At 42.9% G+C, this 25926-nt stretch overlaps 1 protein-coding gene across 2 annotated transcripts in view; it reads right to left on the reverse strand.

The window, feature by feature from the left end:
* The window catches only part of PALM2AKAP2 (PALM2 and AKAP2 fusion), a 348936-nt gene that overhangs the window by 255823 nt on the left and 67187 nt on the right, over positions 1-25926 (reverse strand). For both annotated transcript variants that reach the window (XM_024757285.1, XM_024757288.1), the window contains exons 2-3: positions 18060-18140; positions 6857-6987 (exon numbers count right to left, since the gene is read on the reverse strand). In XM_024757285.1, the coding sequence (XP_024613053.1) occupies positions 6857-6987; positions 18060-18140 (212 nt within the window). The remainder of the gene's footprint in view (positions 1-6856; positions 6988-18059; positions 18141-25926) is intronic.

The raw sequence follows: 25926 nt of genomic DNA on the forward strand, positions 1-25926 counted from the left end.
CATTCAAGGTCCCTGAGGAGGGAGGAGCACATTACTTGTCCATCCACTTATACCACGAGGGAAATTTTGGTGTGATCTCACTGAATATCACAAGTCTCTGAGATTTTTAGCTTAAAATAACCACTTTTGTTGAGATTTTTAAGAATGTGCTTTGGAGTTAGGCAGAGCTGAGTTCAAATACTGTCTCTTTCACTTCTTAAAGGGGTCGTTCTGGGCAGCAAGTTACTTTATCTCCTAAGCCTCGGTTCTCTCAGCTGTATAATGGGTATCATCAACATCACAACTACTTTGTGGGAATGTTCTGGGGATGAAATGAGAATATTAATGAATTCATGGAGGCCCCAAAGCTAAGTCAGTACCCAGAACAGAGTAAGAGACCAATGAATATTAGACAATATAGTGCTACCATTATATCACCATATGGTTTACACTATATAAAGATTTATTTTAGTGAAAGAAAAAGAATGGGAATTTGGCAGGACTAGATTGCCAAATGTGGCCAGGAGTGCACAGATGTGGAGAGCCAACGTGGCATGCTCTGTGCCCTGCCAAGAAACAACAGCACATCACAGACTAAAAAACAGCAAGTAGAAAGAACACGCTGAGTTCCAAGCAAGTGTCCTTTGTGACTCCAATGAACATTTCTGTGGTTGCCTTTTCTAGAACAGCTATTTGTGGGTCACTGTCATCTTCTTGGTTGCCAAAGTCCCATAATATAACACACACATGCTTATGCCTGGTGTTGCCAGTCTTCTGCTTCGAGTGTCTTAAGAATGTGGAAAGTTAAGTGAATTCTGGTGTCCATCAGAGACCAACAGAGGCACCCAAAGAATCCTGAGTCAGAAGCAGAGCTGAACCAGACCACTTGCATCTTGAATTTTCTTTCTAAAAAGTTGCACGGCCCTCTCTGGGTTAGCAACTGAGGCATCGATATTTTATTCAATGAATACTTCGATGTGACATACTTTAGAACTGACAGCTGTTCAGATGAATTAGTCACCTCTCAGATGAGTCAGTTACACACGGAGCTTTTGTTTCCTGAGAACTTAACCTCTTTCCCCGATTCTGGCCTGTCTCCAAAACTACTTCCTTCCACAATATAGTGATATTTCTCTGCATAGATCTCTTTGTTCAGAAGAGGGATCTCTAGCCAACCTCCCAAATTAGAGGATCTCAGAATACCACATCTGGAAGACCCTGAGAGACCTCTTACTGAAGAGATGAGGAAACTGAGACCAGAGAGGATGAGAGATTTGCCCAAAGTCACACAGCAAATTAGCAGCAGAGCGAGAATCAGCACCTTGCCTTTGCGACAGTTTGTTCCCTTTTCATTTACCACTTCATGAGGTTTCTCATCTTCTCTGGAGTAATTCCAAGGTGGGGGGACAAATTTTCCTCATATTTCTCACTCACCAAAGAAAGTTAAGAACACTATATTTCAAACACTTAAATAAAACCTGGTTAAATAAGAAAGAGAATCTTAGTTGAGAAAACCACAAGGCAAGTGACAAGACTTGTTGATTGGAGCAGATGTGAAATAGATACAGCTAGTGTGAATCTAACTGCCTAAAATCTCCAAAAGCATCAATGGGAAACCCACTTGTGGCCCCCAGGGATGCATCCCATCCAGTGATGGCATGGACAATGGTGGATGACGGGCCCAAGCCAGAAACAATCCTTTGGGCTTTCTCAATATAGCACTCCAATGGGAAATAAAGCAGACAGATGTGATATCCAATTTTTTTTTTAAAGAAAAAGAAAAAAGAAATCTGTGTACAGATTTTGCTTTCAACAATTCCAACTTTTTTTCTTAGCCTATTTTGCTCCTGGTTTCTAGTGAGCCGAGAATATAATCAACAGATGGGGCCATCCTGAAATTGCCCTGCGAAAAGTTGTGCAAAAGAATTTGACAATTGATATATCATTTGTCATCACTGAAGTCATCATTTCAAGGCTATCGTGCTCTTAATTTCAGCCAGAAACCTTTGAAAAATGGTAGCATTTTCTGGCCTTTGGGAAAGCAGCCATCTTTCCTGACGGGTATCAATTTTAGTTTGGTAAACCACGGCTGTTTCCAGTCAAGTTCAAATGAAAAGCTTGGTTCCACGGCGGGACCTATGGTAGAGAGACCTCAGCCCAATGCCAGAGAGACAGCTTTATTCCCACTTACAGGAGTCCCAAAGCAGGGTTCAAATTTCCTTGAGTCAAAGTACTAAGGCTTTGACTCAGTTTGAAATCAAGGGTTAGGGTTGTCCTTCTTTATCTGTTTGGGTGAAATCAATTTTCTTCCAAACACTATTTACTTTTCACTTCCCTTGAGGGTTTACAGGTATTATAATGGGATTTCACTTATGATCTATGCTTTTTTCCATTTATAGCAATTGTTCTTGAACCTGACCATGCAAAAGAATTACCTGGAGCACTGTTTGAAAAACATAAATTACAGGGCTCCCTCCTCACCTCGGTCACTGAATCCAAATTTCCTGGAATGAGGCCTGGGAATTCATATTTTTATTCCCAAGTGATTCTAATGCCCAGATTTAATAGTCTAGTTACATTTTTCCCTCCCTCCCTCCCTCCCTCCCTCCCTCCCTTCCTTCCTTCCTTCCTTCCTCCCTCCCTCCCTCCTTCCCTCCCTTCCTTCCTTCCCTACTTCCTCCCCTCCTTCCCGTCCTCCTTGTGGGCTGCCCTAAAAACCTAAGCACCACATATAATAGTTTTAAAAACAGACAACATTCTCAGTTCCAAATCACCGCCAATTTACAAATAACATCTCAGAAGAAAACATGTCTGTAAACCTGGAACTTCTTATATGGCTACTGGCACCCTAAAGAATTTTGGAATCAGAATTAGAAAGGTGGTTATGTTCTTTCTTCTTGAAGATATCTAGGGAAACAGACATATGTCTAAGTGCAAATTCTCATGCTTTATTTTAAGTCTTTATCATATTCAGAATGGCCAACACATAAAGAATTCAGATGTGGCCTAAATCCTACATACACTTGAAGTTCTGAGTTAGGTTGCTATCATTATCTTCTCTTGTTCTAAACTAACTGACCCTGATTTCCCTCAATCTTTCCTTGCAGGCATTCTCCCTGCTCTTGGATTGCTATTCTCTGCTGCTCCATCAGGTTCTTCAAGCTACTCCTGATTCACCAAAAGGGAGTAATATACCTTCAGGGCCTAAATGTACTAATATAGTTTAGTACATTTATATTATATACTAATATAGTTTGAAAAGAGTTCATATGTCTCTTCAGGAAAATCTAATTTGTTGCTGGTGGAGGACTTAGACAGGTGGACCCAAATCTTAAGATCTACAAATTAATGTTCCAATTCAAACTCCTTTAGAATTCCTTAATTTAGTGGTTCTGCTGCATTTGACCTGCAGACCGTTTCCAGGATTCCTATTACATAAAGATCAGATCTTATTTCAAAGCCACTCATATTTTCCTTTATTCTTTTCTTCCTTTTCCTCCGAATTCTTGAGTTGTTTTAGTTCATCCTCTTTCTCATCATTGGGCTATTCTGTACTTTCCCTCCTGCTGGTCAGTTTTCCCTAATGCTTGCAGTTTTTAATTGAACAATCATGCTTCTGGAAGATTGAAGGATTAGTACCCATTTTCACCCTTTCCTGTATCTGCACCCTTTGCCCCATAACTCTGAGTTCCTTTCTCTAAAAGGTTGACTGTCTACCACCTCCCCTGGGTTTTGGGATTAGCCATTGACTTGCTTTGGCTAATGGCTCACGGGCAGTTCTGAGCCTACGCCTTTTGCCTGTTCAGCCCCCTTGCACCTCTGCCATTGCCGTAAAAGGAAATGGTCACGATTAGTTCATTAGTGCAGGGAAAATGAGAGCAGGCGCATCCAACCTACAGCTTAGAGTCTCTTAGCCGAGCTCGGCCAAAATTAGCAGAGCCAGGCCAGCCCATCCACAAAGACCTTGTAAGACTGAAGGATGCTTCTGTTTACAATGAACCTTTAAAGCAGTTCAAGTGACTAAGAGTATGAGAAAGAACCAATGCTTGACTTCAGAAAAGTGTCTTAGGTGACTGAGTATCCTTTAAGGAAGGAGCAGGGAGAGCTCCTTTCTTCCCTTGGGACTGAAGCTTAAAGATGCTAAATACTGTAGAAGAGAAGTTGCCAGTAAGATGAAGGGAAGCAGAAACTGACATCTAAGGTAGGAAGAAACTCCTCCCTCAAGAGGCCCTAGGGAGGAAATGATGCCCACTGGCAGCCCTGCTGCTACAGAAAAGCAGCTCCAGGGAACACAGCTCCTTCTCCAACAAATGGCCAATGCCCATTTGGCCGATGTCCAGCAAAGCCGTGGTTATGGCAGAAGGAAATGCCCCCTGAATCCAGGCCTAAGCATCCCACCCCCACCCCTTTAGGCTGTTATGATTTCTTTCCTTCTGGCTTGGGAATCTCTCTCTTAAATGGCCTCCAAGAGATTGCCTGCATGCATTGAATGAGCTCTTTCTTCTGTTGACTCAAAGGATAAAAAGAGATTCTCTTTATTTTTCGGAGTATGGTCACGCCCACCTGAACCACAAACCAGCTCCTAACTCTTATATCTCGCTCCAATGATTAATTTAGCCAAAACTGAGTCTTGATTTAAGACTTCTCTCCCACGTGTAATGGCTTATCACAGGTGAGAGTTACCACCTATGGGGCTAGAACAACAATATATTTGTATTCAAGCCAAACTGAAACTGCCAATGTGGTTGAAGACCACGTTTTCTGATGCCATTTAAGAAAACCAGAAAAGGTCACAGAACTGGTTTTATCCTACTTTCCAAATCCTGTCTGCCTTCCATCTGTAATAATACCTACTACATGAAATGAATGCACATGTCAGGCTCAGTGAGAAAAGATATCCAGGTTTTAAAAAAACAATTTTAAATCAAATTTTCTGCCCATCCATGTGCATATTGTCTCCCTCCATACCAGAGGGGGCCTGAAATTCTCATCCCTGTTTCTTCCTCCTGCCTAGAACTCCTCAGCAGTACAACGCTGCCCCATGTGAACCTGAATCACGGTTCCTGCTGTGAATAGACAGTGCCCAGGCCACTTGGTTCCTAGAATTTTGCCAACTTGGACTGGAGAGTAATTCCCCAGCCTCCCTCTGCCAGGCAGAGGTCCCAGCCCCAATCCTTTCATTCAACAAACAGCTATGGAGCATCTGCTTGGTGCCAGACCCATCTGGAGTGTAGTGTAGTAAGAAAGAGAGAGGAAATGGACTGGAACTTTTAACAAGAGTAAAGATAAAGAGATGCTATACGGTATCAACTGTCACTGTAGCTGAAAGCACCATGGACTTGCCACTTTGAGACTTAAAAACAAACCTATAAAACCATGTCTCAGAGCTACCTTTTCCTCTTCAGTTTACTGTCAATATTTCCCATTATCCTTGGCTCCCTCATCTTGTCTAAGATGCAGCAAGGCGAGCCACTTCTGAGGAGAGGGAATCCCCAAGGCTCAGGACTCTGAGCTACTTCATCCCACCCCCTCCCCTTTCTATCTTCTGGGCTTCTAACATGAAGTCCCTTCTTTTCCTGGGGTTCTGGAGGTACTTGTCCTCACAAGCTTGATGTCAGTATTTACAGGATTAAAATTTCTTCTTCTAATGGAATATATATACACATAAACACACACACTAATATATAATTTAGCCTTTCCAATGTTATATATATATGCATATATATATTATTTAGCCTTTATCCTTTGTATTTTAAGAAAAAGTGCGTGTGTACGTGTATGTGTGTGTATGTATATGTACACATACACACACACACACACGCGCGCACACACACACACCATATAAACTTTTTCTTAGCCAGTTTCCCCCACAAACAAAGCTTGGGCAAGCTGCTCTGAGAACTCTTTAAGGGGCAATAAGGGCTCAAGCAAAGTAGGGACACAGGCCTTTGGGGCTTACAGTCAGTCTGCTTTTCCCTTTGGTGATGCTATTGGGGTCCCCTAGGTACCCTCACCAGCTTCATTCACTCTTGGGTACAAATGACTGGTAGCAAGTTAGCTATTACTCTTTGTATTTTAAAAGAGCTCAAAACCTCAGGAGAAAGAGATGACCCTCTCCAAGGTGAGATTTCCAGCAGAATTTGGTGGGATAAGGTGGCAGGGGAGATTTCGTTCTAAGGCATCTCCACACACCATCTTCCCCCACCATCTCACATCCCTGGCTGGGTGCCCTGGGACCTGGCGTGGCTACAGTTCCCAGGTGGAAACCTACATTTATTTTGCTTCTGTCTGAGCCTGGTCAGCCACTGGCCATAGAAAGGTCACTTATCTCCCAGACTGAAATGTTCAGAACCTGGTTGAGGACCATAAAGGAAGCAACTCACCCTCTGAGCATTGAAACTAGACAATACAAAGTTACTTTTTAGAGTCCAGGCACACAGCTCACAGAGGGGCCCTCAGTTTCAATTCTAAGATTCTTGGCTACAGTTTTCCCATTTCAAATTGATCAAATGTAGCAAATTTGACAACAGACCCACTAACAGCTAACAGCCTGAGCTCAAGAAGGAAAAAGACAAAAGCTGACAGAAGAACTCAAAAACGGGACATTTAGTGAAGGGGCAAGCTGCTTACCACACCTAGTTGGTCCATGAAGACATCACTGTACTGTGTGAATCCCAATACAATACTTAGTACTCAGGGTCAAAATTCTGGGTTATATGGAAAAGTTTCAGTGGCAACAACGTACCTACTCTGTTTAGGAAGATAATTCTAAAGCCCTGAGAAAAGGGGACGGCATTGAGAAACGCCCCCTAGAGGAGAGAGGTGGTTACTGCACTGTAAAGTCACAGCTTGGGGGCCTGGGCTGGAAACCACCTACCTCTGAATGTTCCCTTCAAGTTGTTTGACTCTTAACTCATCCTCCTCAGACTGCCGCCGCCTGGCTTCCTCCTCTTCCGCAGTTCCAGCAGGTACACCCTGCAGCAGCCATTTTTCCCGAAGCACTTTGGACTGTGGGAATGAGCGAAGAGAACAGACTAGATGATACCTTTCGGTCCACACCCTCCTCTCCCTCCGCGGTGTCTCCATCTTAGCTCCGCCCCTCATCAGCGTTCACCTGAATCGCTTCTCACTACTTGGCCCCCTACTTGCCCCTCTCGCCTAAGGCCCAGAGAGCCGCCAAAAGGATTGATTTCCACTTTTCGATTATTAAAAAATTTGAAAACATACAGAAAAACAGAGGAAACTATATGATGCATGCCTGTGTAATCTCATCTGGATTTCACAACTATAAACATTTTGCCATATTTTCCCATATATTCTTTCCACCAAAGCATTTTAAAGTAAATAACAAACATCATGACATGGCACCCATAAATATTTTAGTACGAGTCTCTAAAAAATAAAGACATTTTGCTATGCAACTACAGTTCCATTATAACATTTCCTAAGATCACTGTAATATCCAGTCCATCTTAACGTGCTCTTTTTAAAAGATTAATCTATGTCACGCCTCTTCTTTTTTTTTTTTTGTTTTTTTGTGGTACATGGGCCTCTCACTGTTGTGGCCTCTCCCGTTGCGGAGCACAGGCTCTGGACGCACAGGCTCAGCGGCCATGGCTCACGGGCCCAGCTGCCCCGCAGCATGTGGGACCTTCCCGAACCGGGTCATGAACCCGTGTCCCCTGCATCGGCAGGCGGACTCTCAACCCCAATACCACCAGGGAAGCCCTCACGCCTCTCCTTAAAAACTCAGTTTTAATGACTCCCAACCAACCTCAGCAGTTGTCTCTCAATGGTACTAAAATTATGCACCCCACCTGTGTCGGTGTCCCAATATAATCATGGAGTACAATGAAAAGTTTTCGTGTTTTGGGTCAGTGGTTAGGAGGGAGTGACTGATTAGTGCTTTGAGAAGGGAAATGAAAACAGCTCAAGAGAAAGGCATGTTGAAACTCCCTAAAATGAAGAGCAAAGCATGTAAGGCATAGGAGAGCATTTTTGATTTGGGTTACCTAGTTGTCATTTGGTGGTTACTGGATGTTTGCCAGAGGCTGGACACCATGGCTGAGCATCCCTGTGGGCAGGTCGGCGGTCATGGGAATGGGCCACTGTGAGGATGCATCACCAATTCTGCCAGAAGAAGGGCATGCGACAAGTTCTTCCCAGCAAGGACTGGAACAATGGCCTTGAAGCCAGTCAACAGAGTAAGTGCTAGGTTCTCTGGCTCCCTGGCATCCCCTCTATCTGAATCTCATTTGATCTCATTAGTTAGGGTGAGGAAGTGGAAGAAAGGGAGCTCTCGTGATGACTAAGAGCCAGGTCATGCATGGCTTGGAACCAATTAAATATGATTTACGGAAGTAAGAGAATGTGGACTATGTCTCTAACATCGTGGACACACAATTCAGACTACTGGTTTCCTTTCGAAAGCTCTTACAAGCGAAAGATACACAAGTCCACAGACTCTCATTTTACATGGGGTTAAGGGCTGTTTATTATGAACCTATAAAATGAGTCACTAAAAATTACTAATATTTAGTAATAGTAAATTAGAATTCATTAATGGTTCTGATCTGCCATTCTACTGAGAAGTCAGGCCACCATTCAGCAGCATGAAGCAAGATGTACAGGAGCAAGTTCTGGTGGCTGGAATTCCTGCACTTCTGGTTGGACCTTTTGTTAGCAACACACCGTCAGGGTGGTGTCCAGGTGGCCATAGTTTTCACTGGTGTTATTCTTCCTTTTGAATTACAAGTCGTTGGCGAAGATTTGTTTGGTCACTCTTAGAGTGCATAGAGAGGCATAATTATAGCTCCTGACCTGCAGCTTTCCCTTCATTAAAGATGCCAGTTTGTTCACATATGATTCTTAACTGTACTGCTCAAGTGACTGCAGACAGGAGCCACCCTCTCACCCCAACATGCTTAAACAGTTACACAGCATTGCTAACATGTTGCCAGTAAATGTGTTATAAATAGTTTGCAAGCAGCAGAAACTAACACACCATTGTAAAGCAATTATACTCCAATAAAGATGTAAAAATAAATTAATTAATTAATTTAAAAAATAGTTTGCAAGGACTACTCAGAAAAGTGTAAAAAAAATACTTAAAAATTTATAGGGCATTGTTTAATAATATAAAATCATGTGTGAAAGCTCCCGGTGCAATGTGTGTATGTTGGTGGCTCTCCTGTGGGCTGAATTGTGTCCCCGCCCCCAAATTCATACATTGAAGTCTTAAGCCCCACTACTGCAGAATGTGACTATTTTGGAAATAGGGCTTTGAAAGAGGAAATTAATGTTAAATGAGGTCATTGGGATGGGCTCTAATCCAATATGACTGGTGTGCTTATAAAAAGAGATTAGGACACAGTCAAGCACAGAAAGATCGTGTAAAGACACCTGAGGAAGACAGCTATCAACAAGCCAAGGAGAGGGCATTAGAAGAAACTAACCCTGCTGATACCTTGATCTTGTACTTCTAGCCTCTAGAATTGTGGCAAAATACATTTCTGTTGTTTAGGACACCCAGTCTGTGGAATTTGTTATGGCAGCCCTAGCAAACTACTACGTTCTCCAAAGCTTTATTACAGAGATTCCCCCCACCCCTCACTGGAAAGTGGGAATGGGTGGGGTAAATTGGTTTCTCTTCCTAAGTGGGCTACAGAAGGAAAAAACAAACAAACAAAGAAAACCCTCAGAACCACCATTCTCCACTCAAGCCACTCAAAATTCTCCAGGGAGATCACACTCGCATATGCCAAGAGACCAGGTTGAACAATGGTTAACAGTCTGGATTCTGGAGCCAGTCTGCCCTTTACTAGCTGTGTGACCTAGGACAGGCCCTTAGCCTCACTGAGCCTCAGTTTCCTCATCCGTAAAATGGACACAACAACTGTGCTCATCTCAGAGGTGTGTTATGAGGATTTAAATGAGTTCATACATTAAAAGTGCTGGGTCTATACTTAGTACCATAGGAATGTTTATTCTTGTCGTCCGTCCTGCTCCCTTGGTCTCTCCTCCTGAGAAGCCCTCCTCCACTTCTGCTGGCAGGATTAGTGTCTCCTATAGTGGAGAACATATTCTAGAGCATTCTTTATTTTTAAATTTTTATTTATTTATTTATTTGGCTGCACCACACGGCTTGTGGGATCCTAGTTTCACGACCAGGGATTGAACCCGGGCCACAGCAGTGAAAACGCCAAGTCCTAACCACTGGACCACCAGGGAACTCCTAGAGCATTCTTTAGATTGCCCTCAAATTATTTCTTTTTATATCTGCCCCCCCTGTAGACTCCCAGCTCCTCAATGGCTAAGGCCATTCCTTATTCAGTTTTGCATCTCATTGTCTCACCCGGCTCAGTTCCAGTCAATGAATGAGTGAATGGGTGAATTGGAAAATTCTCGATTGTCTTTCACTCTGATTACTTGGGAGGAAGGGGTCACCCTTTCAGAGAGCTTCCTGTGCTAAAACGTTTGACATTAACCTAGTTCCACCCGTGGAAGGTAAAAACCTCAGGATTTTGGGAGACTGACATGCTGGCAACCTCAGACTTGGTGTGTGGACCCTTCTGGAAAGGCAGCCATGGAGAGTCCCAGTTTTCTATGCCCCAGCAGGAGATGCTCTACAAGCCAGGGCTTCTTGAAATGCGAGGAAGTGGCTGATTTTGGGAATGTTCTGTCTGCTCTTCTTCAACCAGTGCCTCCTGCCACCAAGGGAAGGGTTGAATTACCCCACCGCACCCCATTTTCTGGCTGATTTAGCCCCAGCCATTGGTCAGTACCTCTGACAAAAGCAGCCTGGTGACCATGAACACCAAAAGCATATGTGCCCCCAGATCTGTCTCTTCGCTGGATACAGCAGTGACATCACCAAAACATCTGCAACAGCTGGAGCTAGGAAGAGAGGATCTAACAGAACAAGACAGTGGGCCTGGTCTCAGGGAAGGTGTTTCACAAAGGTGTTTTGACATTACAAAAACAAAAAAGCTTAGTTGAGTTTTCACTTGGCCCCAAAGTAATTGCTGTCAGGGAAAACCACCAATTCAAATCCATTTGCCTCCAGAGGCTTCCTTAACCTACTCCAGATCCCCTCGTCTTGTACCCTAGAGCTGACTGTGTTAGGGCCTCAGATGTAAGGCACCTGTGCGTACTGATCACGCACGTCCACCAAAAGCACCACCTTCCCTGTATTGCTCTGGCTTTCATTGGCCGCCTGAGTGTTTCAGAATTTAGTGACAAGTAGAGCTCAGCAGAAGTGAAAACTAAAACCAAAAAGTTTTCTTTTCTTATGCCCTTATTGTCCAAGTAACAAACATCAAAAAAAAAAAAAGTCTATCAAAGCGTGCAGGTACTAAGAACTGTCAAAACTTCGCATTTGTCAAGTGGAGGCAACTGTGAAGAGTCAAGACAAAGAAGCAGCAGACGGGGAGCTGCCAGTTGACACACGGAGTCTTGACAGGGCTCCTGAAAGGCCGATGGAGAGACCTCCTGAAGTAAATCTGGTTCTTGCTCTGTGGGCCGGTCCAGCCTCGGAAAACAAAATTAGAACAGAGCCTCTCAAACTTACAGTCTGTATGAGGATTCCCAGGAGGGCCTGCTATAACAGATTCCAGGGCCCTGTCCCCAGAGATGTTGACTCTGTGAATTGGGCATAGGGCCTGGGAGTCTGAATTTTAACAAGCTCCCAGGTGATACTGTCACTGATGTCGCCAGACCGAGGACCACAGTCTGAGTAGCACTGCATAAGGACTACCCAAATGGCTGAGGAATGCAATAAGCTTTCCCGCTGGCTAGCCAAAAGGAACTACTCATCCTCTTGCAAACCTGTCTCTCCTCCTGCATTCCCCATCTCAGGAACAGCAGGGTCCCCATCCATCCCCTACATGCCAGGCACTCCGCCAGGTCTGAAGACACCTCTCAGGAAGACAGGCAAGTCCCCACTCTCACCAAGTCTTCATTCTAATAAACATGGATGCAAGATTATTTCAGACTATGATACATGCCTGGCAGGAGGTCGGCAGGATGATGTGACAAACAGGGACTGAGGGAGGACACTTTAGGTGGGAAAGATCTCTCTGAGTACTTAAACGTTTGAGCTGAGATCTAAGATGACAGGAAGGGCATTCAAGGTGGAGGGATGACAAATGTCATAGCTGGGAAGTGGGACAGAGTTTGGTGACCTCCAAGATTGTCCAATCAAACTTTTTTAATCTACAGATAAGGTAACTAAGCTAAAGCAACTTTTCAAGGTGATCCAGCTAAGCAGTGAGGAGTGTCCGGTGTGAGTGGGGGACAGTGGAAAGTGGGAGATGAATTAGTAAGTTTTGAAACCTTTTTCTGTTCATTTGTCATTTTTATAAAGTCATTATCTAGCAATCTTTTTTTTTTTTTTTTGCGGTACGCAGGCCTCTCACTGTTATGGCGTCTCCCATTGCGGAGCACAGGCTCCGGACGCGCAGGCTCAGCGGCCATGGCTCACGGGCCCAGCCGCTCCGCGGCATGTGGGATCTTCCCGGACCGGGGCACGAAGCCGTGTTCCCTGCATTGGCAGGTGGACTCTCAACCACCGCGCCACCAGGGAAGCCCTCTAGCAATCCTTTTTACCTTATAGTTCTGGCTTTGGTGTAAAAATTAGCCAAGACTTTCTCATTCTAAGACTTTTATCTGTGATTTCTTCTTATATTGTTGTGATTTTACTTTTTACTCCAAATCATTCATCCACCTGTAATCGGGCTAAAGCTGACATTGGCTGCGTTAGTGGGTGATGTTGGGAATCTGGCTAAATTCCATCTCCTAATAAAAAATGGCTTAAACATAGGGTGGCACAATGGTTGTGATGTGTTCTCATGCACTTGTGTCCCCTTCTCTATTCTCCTTCCCCTCCCCCGATCACATCCCTTCCCCCACATTGACTCCCAATAAGATCTTTGGTTTTGTTACGTGATTCAGGCCACACAAAAGCCGATCCAAGACTTCCGATAGAAGAAACCAAGTTTTAACTTCCACTCAAGCTCTGTTTACGGGGCCTGGGGGAGACGTGATGGGGAAAAGGATGAGACATAAAGTTCCTTTACATCTTGTCCCCTGCCTGCCTGGTCAATATTTTCAAATTTGAACTTGGCCTTTTGCACAGACTAACAACCAAGAAAAGTCTAAAATTAGTTTGAACGGTTCACAATAGTGAGAAACACTGTAATGTCTTTGCAAGCAAGGCTCCTGATACCTTCGGGCTATTCAGCAAATGACCTTGGTGGGTTGACAATAAATATCTCGCAGGGTCACAATTCATTCCTTGATTTTTTTTTTTTTCCATTCAGTCTTCTGGAGAGAAAAGGCTGTGGTTTTTAAAATATAATGACAATTTTCATGGCTTGGATTAGGAAAAAACTCTAGTCAGGGTTCCTGCTCATGAATAAATAATTCAAAGACAGCTTATGTATTGAAGATGTGGTTATTAGCAACTGGATTCTGACCACGCTGACTATGTTATACAAACCTTTATAAATGTGACAGTCCCAAAGGGATTCATGTGGCAATATGTACTGAGTGCCTTTTCTTGCTGGGACCTTGAAATGACCAATGAAAGAGACAGATCTCTGGCAATTCAACCAAGGGGCAAAAGGGAATATTAAATTCAGTCTGTCTGGTATAATCCAATAGTTGATTTATTGTTTTAAACTCACATGATCACAAGTCACATAATAAAAACAATAAAAATAAGTAATTGTTTCCATGGAATTAAAAGCCAAGACAGTTTTTCAGAAGAAGAAAAATGATGGCTCTTGCTTTATGAGATATTATAATATATTAAAAGGCAAGGGGGATTAAAGAGAATGGAGTTGGCCCAGGAATGGCAGATTAATGGAATAAAAAGAACCCACAAATAGCAGACTCGAGTGTAAGTGAGAAATATGTATATAATAAAGAAGACATTTAAATCAGTGGGGAAAAGGATGAATTAATCAACAAATCATGTTGAAGCAACTGTCTCACCATCAGTAAAAAGTAAAGTTATTCCTATCTTATTCCTTACAGGAAAATAAATTCTAGATTTTAATCCTAAAACTACTGAAGTATAAGAAACATCATAGATAAGTGTTCAAGATGAAGGTGTTCTTTCCAAGGACGACATCAAGGTCAGAAATTATAAAGTAAATGAATGTTACATGTGATTTCATAAAAATTATAAAATTTTGTATGAGAATTTAAAAGAACCCATATACAAAAATCAAAAAAGAGATAAAGGCTAATGCATTTTGGAGACTAATGTTAATATAATTTCATTTTACTCACAGGCTGATGAGGCCTGTGGTGAGGGTTCCATATCTTAATCCATAAAAATATATTGGGCTATATCTGGGTGCAGAGCAGACAATTGATATGTTTTTCTTTATATTTTGCTGTACTTTTGAATTTCACTCTTGCAATGATCATACATTCCTTCCTTTTATTATCAGCAAAAGTAATACGGCTATTAAAACTGCCTACTGGTCCCATATGTGAGCATTTCTTGGAAATTCTCGCATCACAAATGTCAGATACTCAATACAGCTAAGGATCTTATAAAAAGAAATCTGAGTTTAATTTGGCTAGGACGTCAAAGTACCTGGAGGTTTCCTAATCACTGGGGTGTAGCAGCTAAAATTTAACATTTTCGTCATCGCCTTATAGAATTTGCTTATCATTCATATAAAAAGTAATGATATTCCATTTTGTGGAGTTACTATATAGCCCTAACTATTGCAATTAGGAAATATATTAGTCAAATATACAAGTATCAAGATGATTGCATTGCAAAATTTATTTGTTTTGACAAGAGACCAGTCAATCTGTCTAAATAATTCGTAGCTCATTGCATGAGAATACACATCTAAAGACTATTTGATAATGAGAATTATATCTTAATAAATATGAAATCAAATTCTAATGCTTTTCCATTTAACTTTGCACTGAGAATAATTTTTCTTAGAGCACATCTGGAATTTTGAAAAATGCTAAAATAAATAGCAATTCCTGACATATTTCTTAATATTTTCTACTTCAAGGAACTACGAATCATCACTGTGGCACATCTCCACATGGTCCAAACTTTCCAGAGCCCATGAAAATATACTTAGAGTAAAAGAGGCAGTGATGATAGTAATTGACATCTTTCTAGACTAATTATGTCATTTGGAGGAAACAGTGTCCTGGAGAAAGCATGGTTATCGAGACAGTGCTGGGGTTCAATCGGGCTCCCCCACTCAGAGTCTCCCTGTTCTTGGGCAGATTAACTTGTTCTCACCAGTTTGTTTCCTCACCTGTAGGATGGGGAGAGTAGTATCTACTATGTGGTCATTATTGAGGGGATGTATTTAAAGGCACATATTGGGCACTGAAAGAAAATGATGACTATTATTGAGAATGGACACGGGGATGACATGGCTGCTATGCTGCCATCAGGAAGCTGGCTGAGTCTCTACCAAGAGCTCACGGGGGAACTATAACCTCAATGTATTTACTACCATCCGGGGGTGAGGCTGCTAAGCCCTGAACAATGATCACAGGGAAGACGACTCCCATTATTTAAGGTCAGTCAACAGTTAACTGATTGAAGGTAGAACATACTCATTTCTCGTGCCTGAAGTGATCATCTATCTCTCTCAATCAGGCACCACCCTCCTTATTATTAAAATAACTCTATTTGGGGGAGGATGGACACAGAACAAAGAGAGGCAGACTCATGAGGGAAGTGTCACCTGCATCACGGTGAGGTCAGTGACTGTCCTCACCTTACCACAGACGCCACTTCACCAGAGCAGAGACACTCGGGGCCTCCCAGAGCTGGGGTCCCTCTCCAGGGTAGCACCCAATAGACCACCTTTGCAACCTCTGAGCTTCCCTTTTTCCTTGTTCAAGGCTAGTGGTCCACCCTTACCACAGAGGTCCTCCCTAGTAAGAGAAATTATAATGCACTGGTCTCCACTTATTAAATTTCCATCATTTCCAATCTTTTCTCCCCAGGTATAGCAAGGTAACCTTGGTGAAAGTCCTGGGTGTTCCCTTAAATAGTCAATCTCATCAACTGTGTGAGAATTTTAGCAGGATAACCATAGAGAACTATCTTATTCCCTTGTTTCTAAGTCTTTGAAGGAATCTCACTGCTTCCCCATGCAATACTAAGTCATCTGTACTGTTGTTTCTGTTGATTGGATGGATGAAAAACGGACAGATGGAATATGAAAAGAATATTGTAACACTGGACTGGATCAGCAATGAATGAATCCTTGGTATCTTATCTGACACCCAGAAAGATAAAAGGTAAGACAAAAGAAACTTGATCTGCTGACGTACATTGCCAGACTTTTGATTCAAGGAATGCAGAAGCAAAGAACCGCATTGAGCTGAAAGAGGAGAGAGTCTGTCTAGTCAAAAACAGCCTCTCATTCTTTCATTCTTCTTGTTCAAAAGTTCACCTTTTAAGCAAGAATATGATGAGGTTGAATATATTTTGGTCTCTAATAAGGAGTGAGTTGACTATACTCTGAGCCAGAGATCCAGCTCTGTCCAGATTGACCTTGAACAATTCACTCGGTTCTATTAAGTGTGTTTAAGCCCCCCCCTCTCTGTAAGAAGAGGATGCTAACTTTGGCCCTCAATCCTCCCTCAGGAATGTGGTAAGGAAAGAGTAGTGGCATACAGGGTAGATGCAAGCTTCCTACAAAGAAAGGTCCATAAATGGATTTACACGATGAGCAGAAAGAAACAGGCAATATTCTCGGTATCGTGCTGCCATTCTTCCTTTAAAACACCTTTCTCTGGTTCAAGCTAATGGTGAACTGATAAATATGTGAAGCAGATTTAGGTCATGCTGCTATTTATTTTTTTTATTTTAATAGATCTTTATTGGAGTATAATTGCTTCACAATACTGTGTTAATTTCTGTTGCACAACAAAGCGAATCAGCCATATGCATACACACGTCCCTACATCCCCTCATGCTGCTATTTAAGATCAGGAACTCGCCTGCTGATAATTTTATTCTGAGGATTCATTCAGCACAACCCCGTCTTCTAGAAAAGAATGGGAAACGCAACCATGAAGGTTCATCTTGTTAAAAAATAATCCACACCTAGCATCACCTGGAGAGTCAGCCCCACCTTCCCAACTAGCCCTCTGAGCGATGCAGTTTCTGTACATATAATGTCACGGCAACTTGGTGTGAGCACGAGAGGGTTTTTCTAAAAAAGCCCAGGAGCGGTGGAAAGCAAGCAGCGACTCCCAGCTGGCCACTGGTCATACTATTCTCTGAGCCTGCAGAAAGCAACATTCTGCAACCAGTGAGGTCCTTGTGACAGTGACAGAGCTTTCTCCTGGGTTGTCATCAATTATGATGCTTAAGTGCATTATGTTTTAAAGAAAAATAAATAAATAAGCATCTCTCTCTCTCTCTCTCTCTCTCATGGTGCAATAGAAACCAATCAAGTCAAATCATTTCAATACTGTCTTTGACAGTGTTCTAACAGGACACTTTCAAAATTGTTAAAGTAGAAAGAAAACACGTGAATAACCTGAAGTGCCCAGCACTGCTCATTTATCAGACCACACACTGCTCTTATCTCCCTTTTCTCCAGATCAAGAAATAAAAGATTAATATTTTTAATTTAGTAAAGAGCATGTTAAATGTATCTTTGGGAACCTCTGTATACACACACACACACACACACACACACACACACACACACACACACACACACACACACCCCATCTATGTTTTGGAGACACAGCCCTGGATCACTGCCTCACCCACCATGTGGAAATTCTCCAATTTCTATATATAACCACCACAGTTCACAGGCACACACACCCCCAACCCATCCACAGGCACCTATCAGCTCATCATGCTTGCAGAAATTGGAATGCTGTAACAATGCCCTGAATTTGAGAAATTCACAAGCCCAGAGATGGTTTCCTGACAATGAAAAAGGGCTGGTGCAGCCCGCGGCGGCACCTTCACACCAGGGCAGGCTCTGCCCAGCTCTCTGGCGTGTGATCTGCATGTCTAATAATGGAACAGGTTTGTGGGATCAGCTGCTTACCTTGGAATGCTGCAGCAGAAGTATCTGCTCGTCCAGCTCTTGGCGCTTGCCTTCTATTTCCGTCTGCCTCTTTCTTTTTTCCTTGAAAATAAAAAGAGAGAGAGAGAGGCTGTAAGAGTGGGTGGGTGTTGGCTCCAGGAATCTGAAGGTAGGAAGCAGCAGCAGCTGTACACATCTGTAGAGACCCTTCCAGAGATGCTGGGCACACACACTGTTGTCACCTGCCCCTTCGTGTCTGGGTGTGTTGTAAGCAGCAGCCTTCTCTTAACATGTCTGCTGTGGGCTCGGTGAGTGGGAGAAATTCTCTTCACTCAGCCAAGCTGCAACAATTTAATCCAGAAGAAAAGGCAGCTTCTACACACACACACACACACACACACACACACACACACACACACACACGCATGCACACATGCACGCACACACACACAGAGTCATGTTCTGTGCAGTGTTAATTCAGAGACAAAGAATAAAAATGTCTCAATTGTGAAGACAGAGGTTGTTTTCAACTGCAAAGATGATAGAATAAACAGTGGGAAATTCTGGGGTTAGATTCCTGTTATCAAAATACTACCTATAAATAATGCAACGCAATTTCAAATTTTATAGGACAAATCATCCAGTTGGACCTACCAAACAATGCAAATTAGATGGGTGATGTTTGTTTAAATTCATCTTGGAGGGAGCACTTCATGTTGGGAGGGCTTGCTGAGGTTATGGTAAATGTGAAGTCTAGACTTGGTCTGCCTGGGTCCACCTCCCAGCTTTTCTATTTGCTACTTGTGTGACCTCTGACGAATCCTTTTACCTCCCTGGGTCTAAGTCTTCTCTCGCATAAAGAGGAGGTAAGAATTGTACCTAAACCATATGGCTGGGGCACGGATTAAATGAGATGATATATGCAAAGGACCTAGAACAATGACCTGGCACACAGTAAATGCTCAATAAATATTATTTGCCATTAAACTTACTGTCACATGTTTACTTCTAGGCAATGCCTAGAAACTGGTTTTAAAGGGATGTATTTCCCTTGTATTCAGAGCATAACTGTTCCATTGGAGAGTATGCTTATTATTTTTCTTCTCTATACATCTCCAATATAGACAATAAACATCACATAAAAGTGATTAATTGAAGAATAGAAAGGATTGTCCTTATGATACCTTACTTGTTCAGTGTTTTGTTTCCAAAGTGCATATGGGGGTGGTTTTTTGAGACATTTACTGCAATGGATTATTTCCCTTACTCACATATGCAGGGGAAACTTGTTGGACAAGACATAATGGCATTTTACACTACAACAGCCAAATCCTGGAGAAGACAATAATGTAAAAGCCTGGTTCTTCTGCTCTGTGTTAAGGGAAACTTTTATTTTATGTAGTTGCTATGTTTCTGGGGATGTGCTTGTACCACTGCTATTCAAATCAACATAGTAATAATTTATGTTATAACCAAGTTTTTCTGTGTAATGCACAGACTTTTAAGAAATAGTAGCTTATAATCTCAAGCCACTGGGACATAATATCCAAGTCAGGGACATAACCTCTCTGGCAAAGTGAGGCCTGAGGACATTTTAGGAACTTACTAGTTACCGAAGAACTCCAATCCATGGTGCATCACTGATGCTGCTAATCCCAGAGGATGTCCAAGAACACACAATATATGGCAACAGATGGGAAAAGTGAGGACCACTGAGGAGAGCCCACCTATCCAGCAACTCAAAGGAATGTAAGTAAGTGCACCCACTATGGAAAACAGTCTGGAGGTTCCTCAGAAAACTAAAAATAGAATTATCATATGAATCCTACTCCTGGGCATGTACCCAGACAAAACTATAATTCAAAAAGATACACACACCCCTAAGTTCATAGCCGCGCTATTCACAATAGCCAAAACGTGGAAACAACCTAAATGTCCATCAACAGATGAATGGATAAAGAAGATATGGTACATATATACGATGGAATACTACTCAGAAATTCTAGAATTTCTCAACAGTAGGTTTACTGTCTTTCATTCCCACAGTCTATCAAGGTACGGAGTTGTCCTATATTTAAATCCAGAATCAAGACATAGTATGTCGGGGACTTCCCTGGTGGCACAGTGGTTAAGAATCTGCCTGCCAATGCAGGGCACATGGGTTCGAGCCCTGGTCCAGGAAGATCCCACATGCCGGGAAGCAACTAAGCCCGTGTGCCACAACTACTGAGCCTGCACCCTAGAGCCCACGAGCCACAACTACTGGTCCTGCGTGCCACAACTACTGAAGCCTGCACACCTAGAGCCCATGCTCTGCAACAAGAGAAGCCACCGCAATGAGAAGCCCGCACACCGCAACGAAGAGCAGCCCCCGCTTGCTGCAACTAGAGAAAGCTCGTGCGCAGCAACGAAGACCCAACGCAGCAATTAATTAATTTTTAAAAAAAGAATCAAAGAAAAACATAGTATGTCACGGGTACAAGATGCTGATGACTCAATAATTCCATCCATGTTAATTGAGTTCTGTGTGTGCTACAGACTGAATGTTTGTGTTCTCCCCAAAATTCGTATTTTGAAACTTAATCCCCAAGGTGATAATGGTATTAGGAGGTGGGACTTTTGGGAGGTGATTAGGTCATGAGGGTGGAGCTCATGAATGAGATCAGTGCTCTCATAAAGAGACCCCAGAGAGCTCTTTCACCCCTTCCACAGTGTGAGGACACAACAGCAAGACAGCTGCCTGTGAACCAGATGCAGGCCCCCACTAGACACCAAATTGGTGGGTGCCTTGATCTTAGACTTCTAAGACTTCTTAGAACTGTGAGAAAAAAAATTCAGTTGTTTATAAGCCACCCAGTCTATGGTATTTCATTAGAGAAGACTGAATGTACAAAGACAATGTTCTAATTACAGATCTGGTCATTTGCAAATCCTTCCTAGGCTTTCCCACCTCTGAGCCTTTGTTCATATAAAGTTCTCACTCTGCACAATGCCCTCCATCATATTGGTGAACCATGCTTTGAAGAGAAGAAATATCACCAGATGGTACAAGCGGGGAATCTTTATATGAGTAGACTCATTGGTGGTCACTGTGAACAAATATGATCATGAAAGATGCAGGTTTTAAGTTAGTTCTTTAAGGAACTAACTAAGGTAGGAATTAGGTCAATACAGATTAATGGGCAGCACATTCCAAGGAATGTGTGAGTAAGGGCAGAAATACACTGCATATTCCAGGGACAACGAGGAGAGAAATAAAACTCAAGTGCAGGGCTTGCCTTTAGGAATAGAGATCGATGATTCAAAAGACTGGCTAGGACTAGACCTCTGAGGGCCTTGGATGCCAGGCTAAGAAGCTTGGATTTTATTACACGGACAATGTAACCTCATTGTAGGGTGCTAAGCAAGAGGGTAATACGGTGAAATGGCATTTTAGGAACATTATCTGGCACTGGTATATAGGATGGATTAATAGGAATTGGGGTACATTTCCTGTAAATGGCCAGATAGTAAACATTCTAGGTTTTGTGGGACATACAGTCTCTGTTGCAACTACTCAGTGCTGCCATTGCAGTACAAAAACAGCTGTAGACAATCTATAAATAAATGAGCGTGTCTGTGTTCTAATGAGCCTTCATTGACAAACACAGGTGGGGGCCAGATTTAGCCCATCTTCATAGTTTGCTGACCTCTGGATGAAAAGATCATTACATGTCTTAGAAAGAAGTCCTACACTGTTCGTGGAAATGTAAATTGGTGCAGCCACTATGGAAAACAGTCTGGAGGTTTCTCAAAAAACTAAAAATAGAGTCACCATATGATCCAGCAATCCCACTCCTGGGCATGTATCCAGACAAAACTATAATTTGAAAAGATACATGCACCCCAGTGTTCACAGCACCACTACTTACAATAGCCAAGACATGGAAACAATCTAAATGTCTACTGACAGATGAATGGATAAAGATGATGTGCTGTGTCTGTATATATACAATGGAATATATATATATATATATATATATATATAAGGGGGGTGGGGGAGTTTGGGGTTAGCAGATGCAAACTATTCTACATAGAATGGACAGACAACAAGGTCCTACTGTATAGCACAGGGAAATATACTCAATATCCTGTGATAAACCATCATGGAAAAGAATATGAAAAAGAATGGATATATATATCTGAATCACTTTGCTGTACACCAGAAATTAACATTACATTGTAAATCAACTATACCTCAGTAAAAAATACATTTTAAAAATGTCTTAGGAGGATACAACATTCACCCTGGGGTATGGTGGGGATGGATGAACTAACAAGCCCATCCTAGCTCAGAGCTGTTCCACTCAGATTGGGAAGAAAAGGACAAATACAAATAGAGTTGATGAGGCTCAGGTCTAATAAGATCTAGAGGGTGGGGCAATATGGTATCTTGGCTCTGAGCCACACAGAGAGCGCTGGTGCAGGAACGGGCAACGGGGGAAAGTGGTGCTTTCCCACTTATTCTGTATTCACATCTTCCCTGAGGAAACTCCATATTGGGTTGAAGGTAGAAATCAAAGAGTTGTTAACATATGCAACCAGGGGCTGCCCTGGTGGCGCAGTGGTTGAGCGTCCGCCTGCTGATGCAGGGGACGCGGGTTCGTGACCCGGTCCGGGAAGATCCCACATGCCGCGGAGCGGCTGGGCCCGTGAGCCATGGCCGCTGGGCCTGCGCGTCCGGAGCCTGTTCCCGCAACGGGAGAGGCCACAGCGGTGAGAGGCCCGCGTACCGCAAAAACAAAAACAAAAACATATGCAACCAGGCATCAGTATCAGCATGTTCTCATCTGTGTTCTATCTGATGAAGACTCTGGGCTTAGCCCTGTCACAAGGCTAAGGCTATGGCTATTGTGGGATCCTTTATGTCCCCTTCCACAGTGATGGAGTTAGGTCTTGAAATCACTCCTGACTGGACAAGAGGTAAGATGTGCAATCAGCCTGTGTACAGAGTTAGATACGAGCCATAGTACATACAGCAAGTTCGAGGGGGCCACCATTGGCTTCCTGACGCTTGCTTGCTTGGTCCAGGCCATGCTCCTTACCTGGCGAGCTTGCTGCTTCCCAGACTTCTCCTTCCCTTAATCAAGGCAAAACCACTAGCTCTTGGGTTCTCTTCTCACTCCTTCTCAAATGTCTAAATGTAGACATTCAGCCTACATGATTTTCTTTACTCTCATCAACTATACAACCTATACAATATCAGTATAGATAACTAGCAGATCTATATTTTCAGCCTAGATCTCTCCTTTGAGCTCCAGGTTCCCCTATCCAACTGCCAAATGTTCATGTCCAGTGCCTCAAACCTAACCCTTGAGTCATCCTCTCAGCCATCCCTCCTCCCCTACTCTCACACCTGTTCCTTCTGTATTCCTCATCTCAGAAAATGACATGACCCAAGTTGGAAATCTGATTTATTCTAGACACTCCACTGTCTTAAAAGACCAAGTCCTGATGATACTGCTCGTCATTTTCCACGCCTTCTACTTCCCCACTAGAACCTTTATTACAACCTTAACATTCCCTCCTTTATCTTCCCACCCCACCCCCACGTAGACTACTCTACATCAGTATCTTTCGCATGCTATAGCGCTGAACTGTTCATACTCTCTTTCCACCTGGATTACTGCAGTGGTTTCCTCACTATCCTTCCTGCCTCTGAGGCTTGGCTCTGAGTAAGTCACCCTCTGCTTTAGTGATATTCTAAAATGGAAATCTGACTGCTTCCATCCCTGGCCTAAAATCCCAGAAATGTCTCTCATTGCCTACAGTGCAAATAGTAAGTTCCTTCCCATGGCCAGGAGGGCCCTCTGTATCCCACAGTTTCATCTCAAGCCCTGACCCCCCTAATCATATGCTCCAACATCAACACACGATCTGAAGTGTCCTGATCTGCCAGGTGGGTTCATGCCTTCCTGGTTTTACTCTTACTGCTTCCTCTAACAATAATGGATTTCCCTCACTCCTTCATCTAATGAAAACCTTTTTCTCTTTGACAACACAGCTTAAATATCCATAAAGCTTGAGCAACCACCTGCCCAGTCTTTCTTCCATCAGGGAACCCACATACCCTCACTATAAATGGTGGTGGAAACGCCAGTTATGATTAGTCACATATAGCCCAGCTCATTCCTGCCACCAGGACTTGTGTGTGATACAGGTTAGGACAATCAAACTACCTTATCTCGTTGCAGTAGGGACTGGTCCAAGGAGCAGCTAAAGGACCAAAGCAGAACCAAGAAGAGACATTTCTAGGAATAGACACATGAATACTGGGAGAGAAAACTCCCTTTTCACTAAGGTTAAGCTGGGATGATGTCTATCTGAGTGGCAATTTTCCCAAGACACATGGAAGAAACACATCCATGCTGGAGAAAGGTTAACCCACAGAGAGAAGCAGAGCTGGAAGACAAGAGAAAGGAGGATCCAAGTGAGATTGTTTGAGTCCCAGATCTAGTTATGCATGAAGCCAGAACCATCCGTGGGCTTCCTAGATTATATACACTCATAACCTCCCTTCTGCTTAAGCTAGTTTGAGTGGTGTTTCTCTCACTTGCAGCTCAAAGAGTTCTGACAAGTACAGAGAACTTTTCTGCTCCCTCCAAAGGGAATTCATCACCCCTTCCTTCTTTCTTCCCTTCATGGGCTGTGGATCTTTCTATATTAGTAGCTCGAGCACTTTAGGACTTTATGCACTTAACTGTTTACACATCTTCTCCCTCTACCAAACTATGGGCATCTTGAGGACAAGGATATTGGCTCATGCATCTCCAAAGTCTAGACTGTTGCATGGTAGAGACACGTAACAGACACTCAGTAAGAATCTTTGAATGAGATACTTGTTCTCCTCCCATCATGTTCCTGTCTGTCCAGATCCCTCATTCAAGTGCATCATGAATTTGCACTCATGATTTCAATGGCAGTAAAACACCTCACTGAAAACACATTAGCCGTCAGTCCACAAAACCAGAAGTATCTTTCTGTTGAAGATGTCAGCCCATATGGAATAAACCTTTATGGCTTTGCACAGAAGACAAGAGTTGAAAAATCTCATTCTGGGAAAGAATCATGGAAAGCTCACTCTGGGGAGAAAGGCTGGGGGAAATAGAAATTCCAGGGAAAGCATAACGAGCTGACAGTAGCAAACTATTCAGGGGGAATGTGCCTCAAGAGACATCTGGAATGAAGTGGCCTCAATCCATTAGGAAGATTTCCAGATCCTTCCACGATCTGGGAGGCCTAGCAAGCCACTTTCATCATCTTTCTGTGAATTACGTATTTTCCTGGCAAGTATTTTCTGGAAGTATTGCAACATTATGAAACTGTAAACTCTCAGTACTCTAGGAGCCACCATATAGAATGGAGGACACTGTTCGAAGGCAGCTAATAAGTATGATGGGAAGACAGGTATTAGAAGTAGTTAGGAAGCCCATGTCCACCCTGGTGCAGCTTTAGGCAGACTCCCTCTGCTCTCCAGTTTAATGCTGCTGTAGAACCAACGCCATTTATATGTCTGAGGAAACAAAAGGAAGACGGTCAGTCTGAAAACTGAGAACCTGAGTGACCAGGTATAAAACAATAAAGAGGTGCCCACTCAGCTTCGTCCAACTGCCTGTCCAGCTAACTTGAATGCTGAATTTGTTCAGCAAGACACATCCCCATTAGAGATCAGTTAACTGATCTCAATGCCATTAGATATTAAGACCCTCTCTCCTGGCTCTGACTTCGAGGTCACCCATTATGATTTTGATTATATTCAGGCTTTGAAAGTAGTTACCTAAATGGAGAGATAACACTCGTTAAGCTCCCTGCAATGTCATCCACTATAAATAAACGGGCACTTGGGTTT

This window comes from Neophocaena asiaeorientalis, unplaced genomic scaffold, assembly GCF_003031525.2.
Source record: "Neophocaena asiaeorientalis asiaeorientalis breed wild unplaced genomic scaffold, Neophocaena_asiaeorientalis_V1.1 scaffold432, whole genome shotgun sequence".
Classification (NCBI taxonomy): Eukaryota; Metazoa; Chordata; class Mammalia; order Artiodactyla; family Phocoenidae; genus Neophocaena; species Neophocaena asiaeorientalis.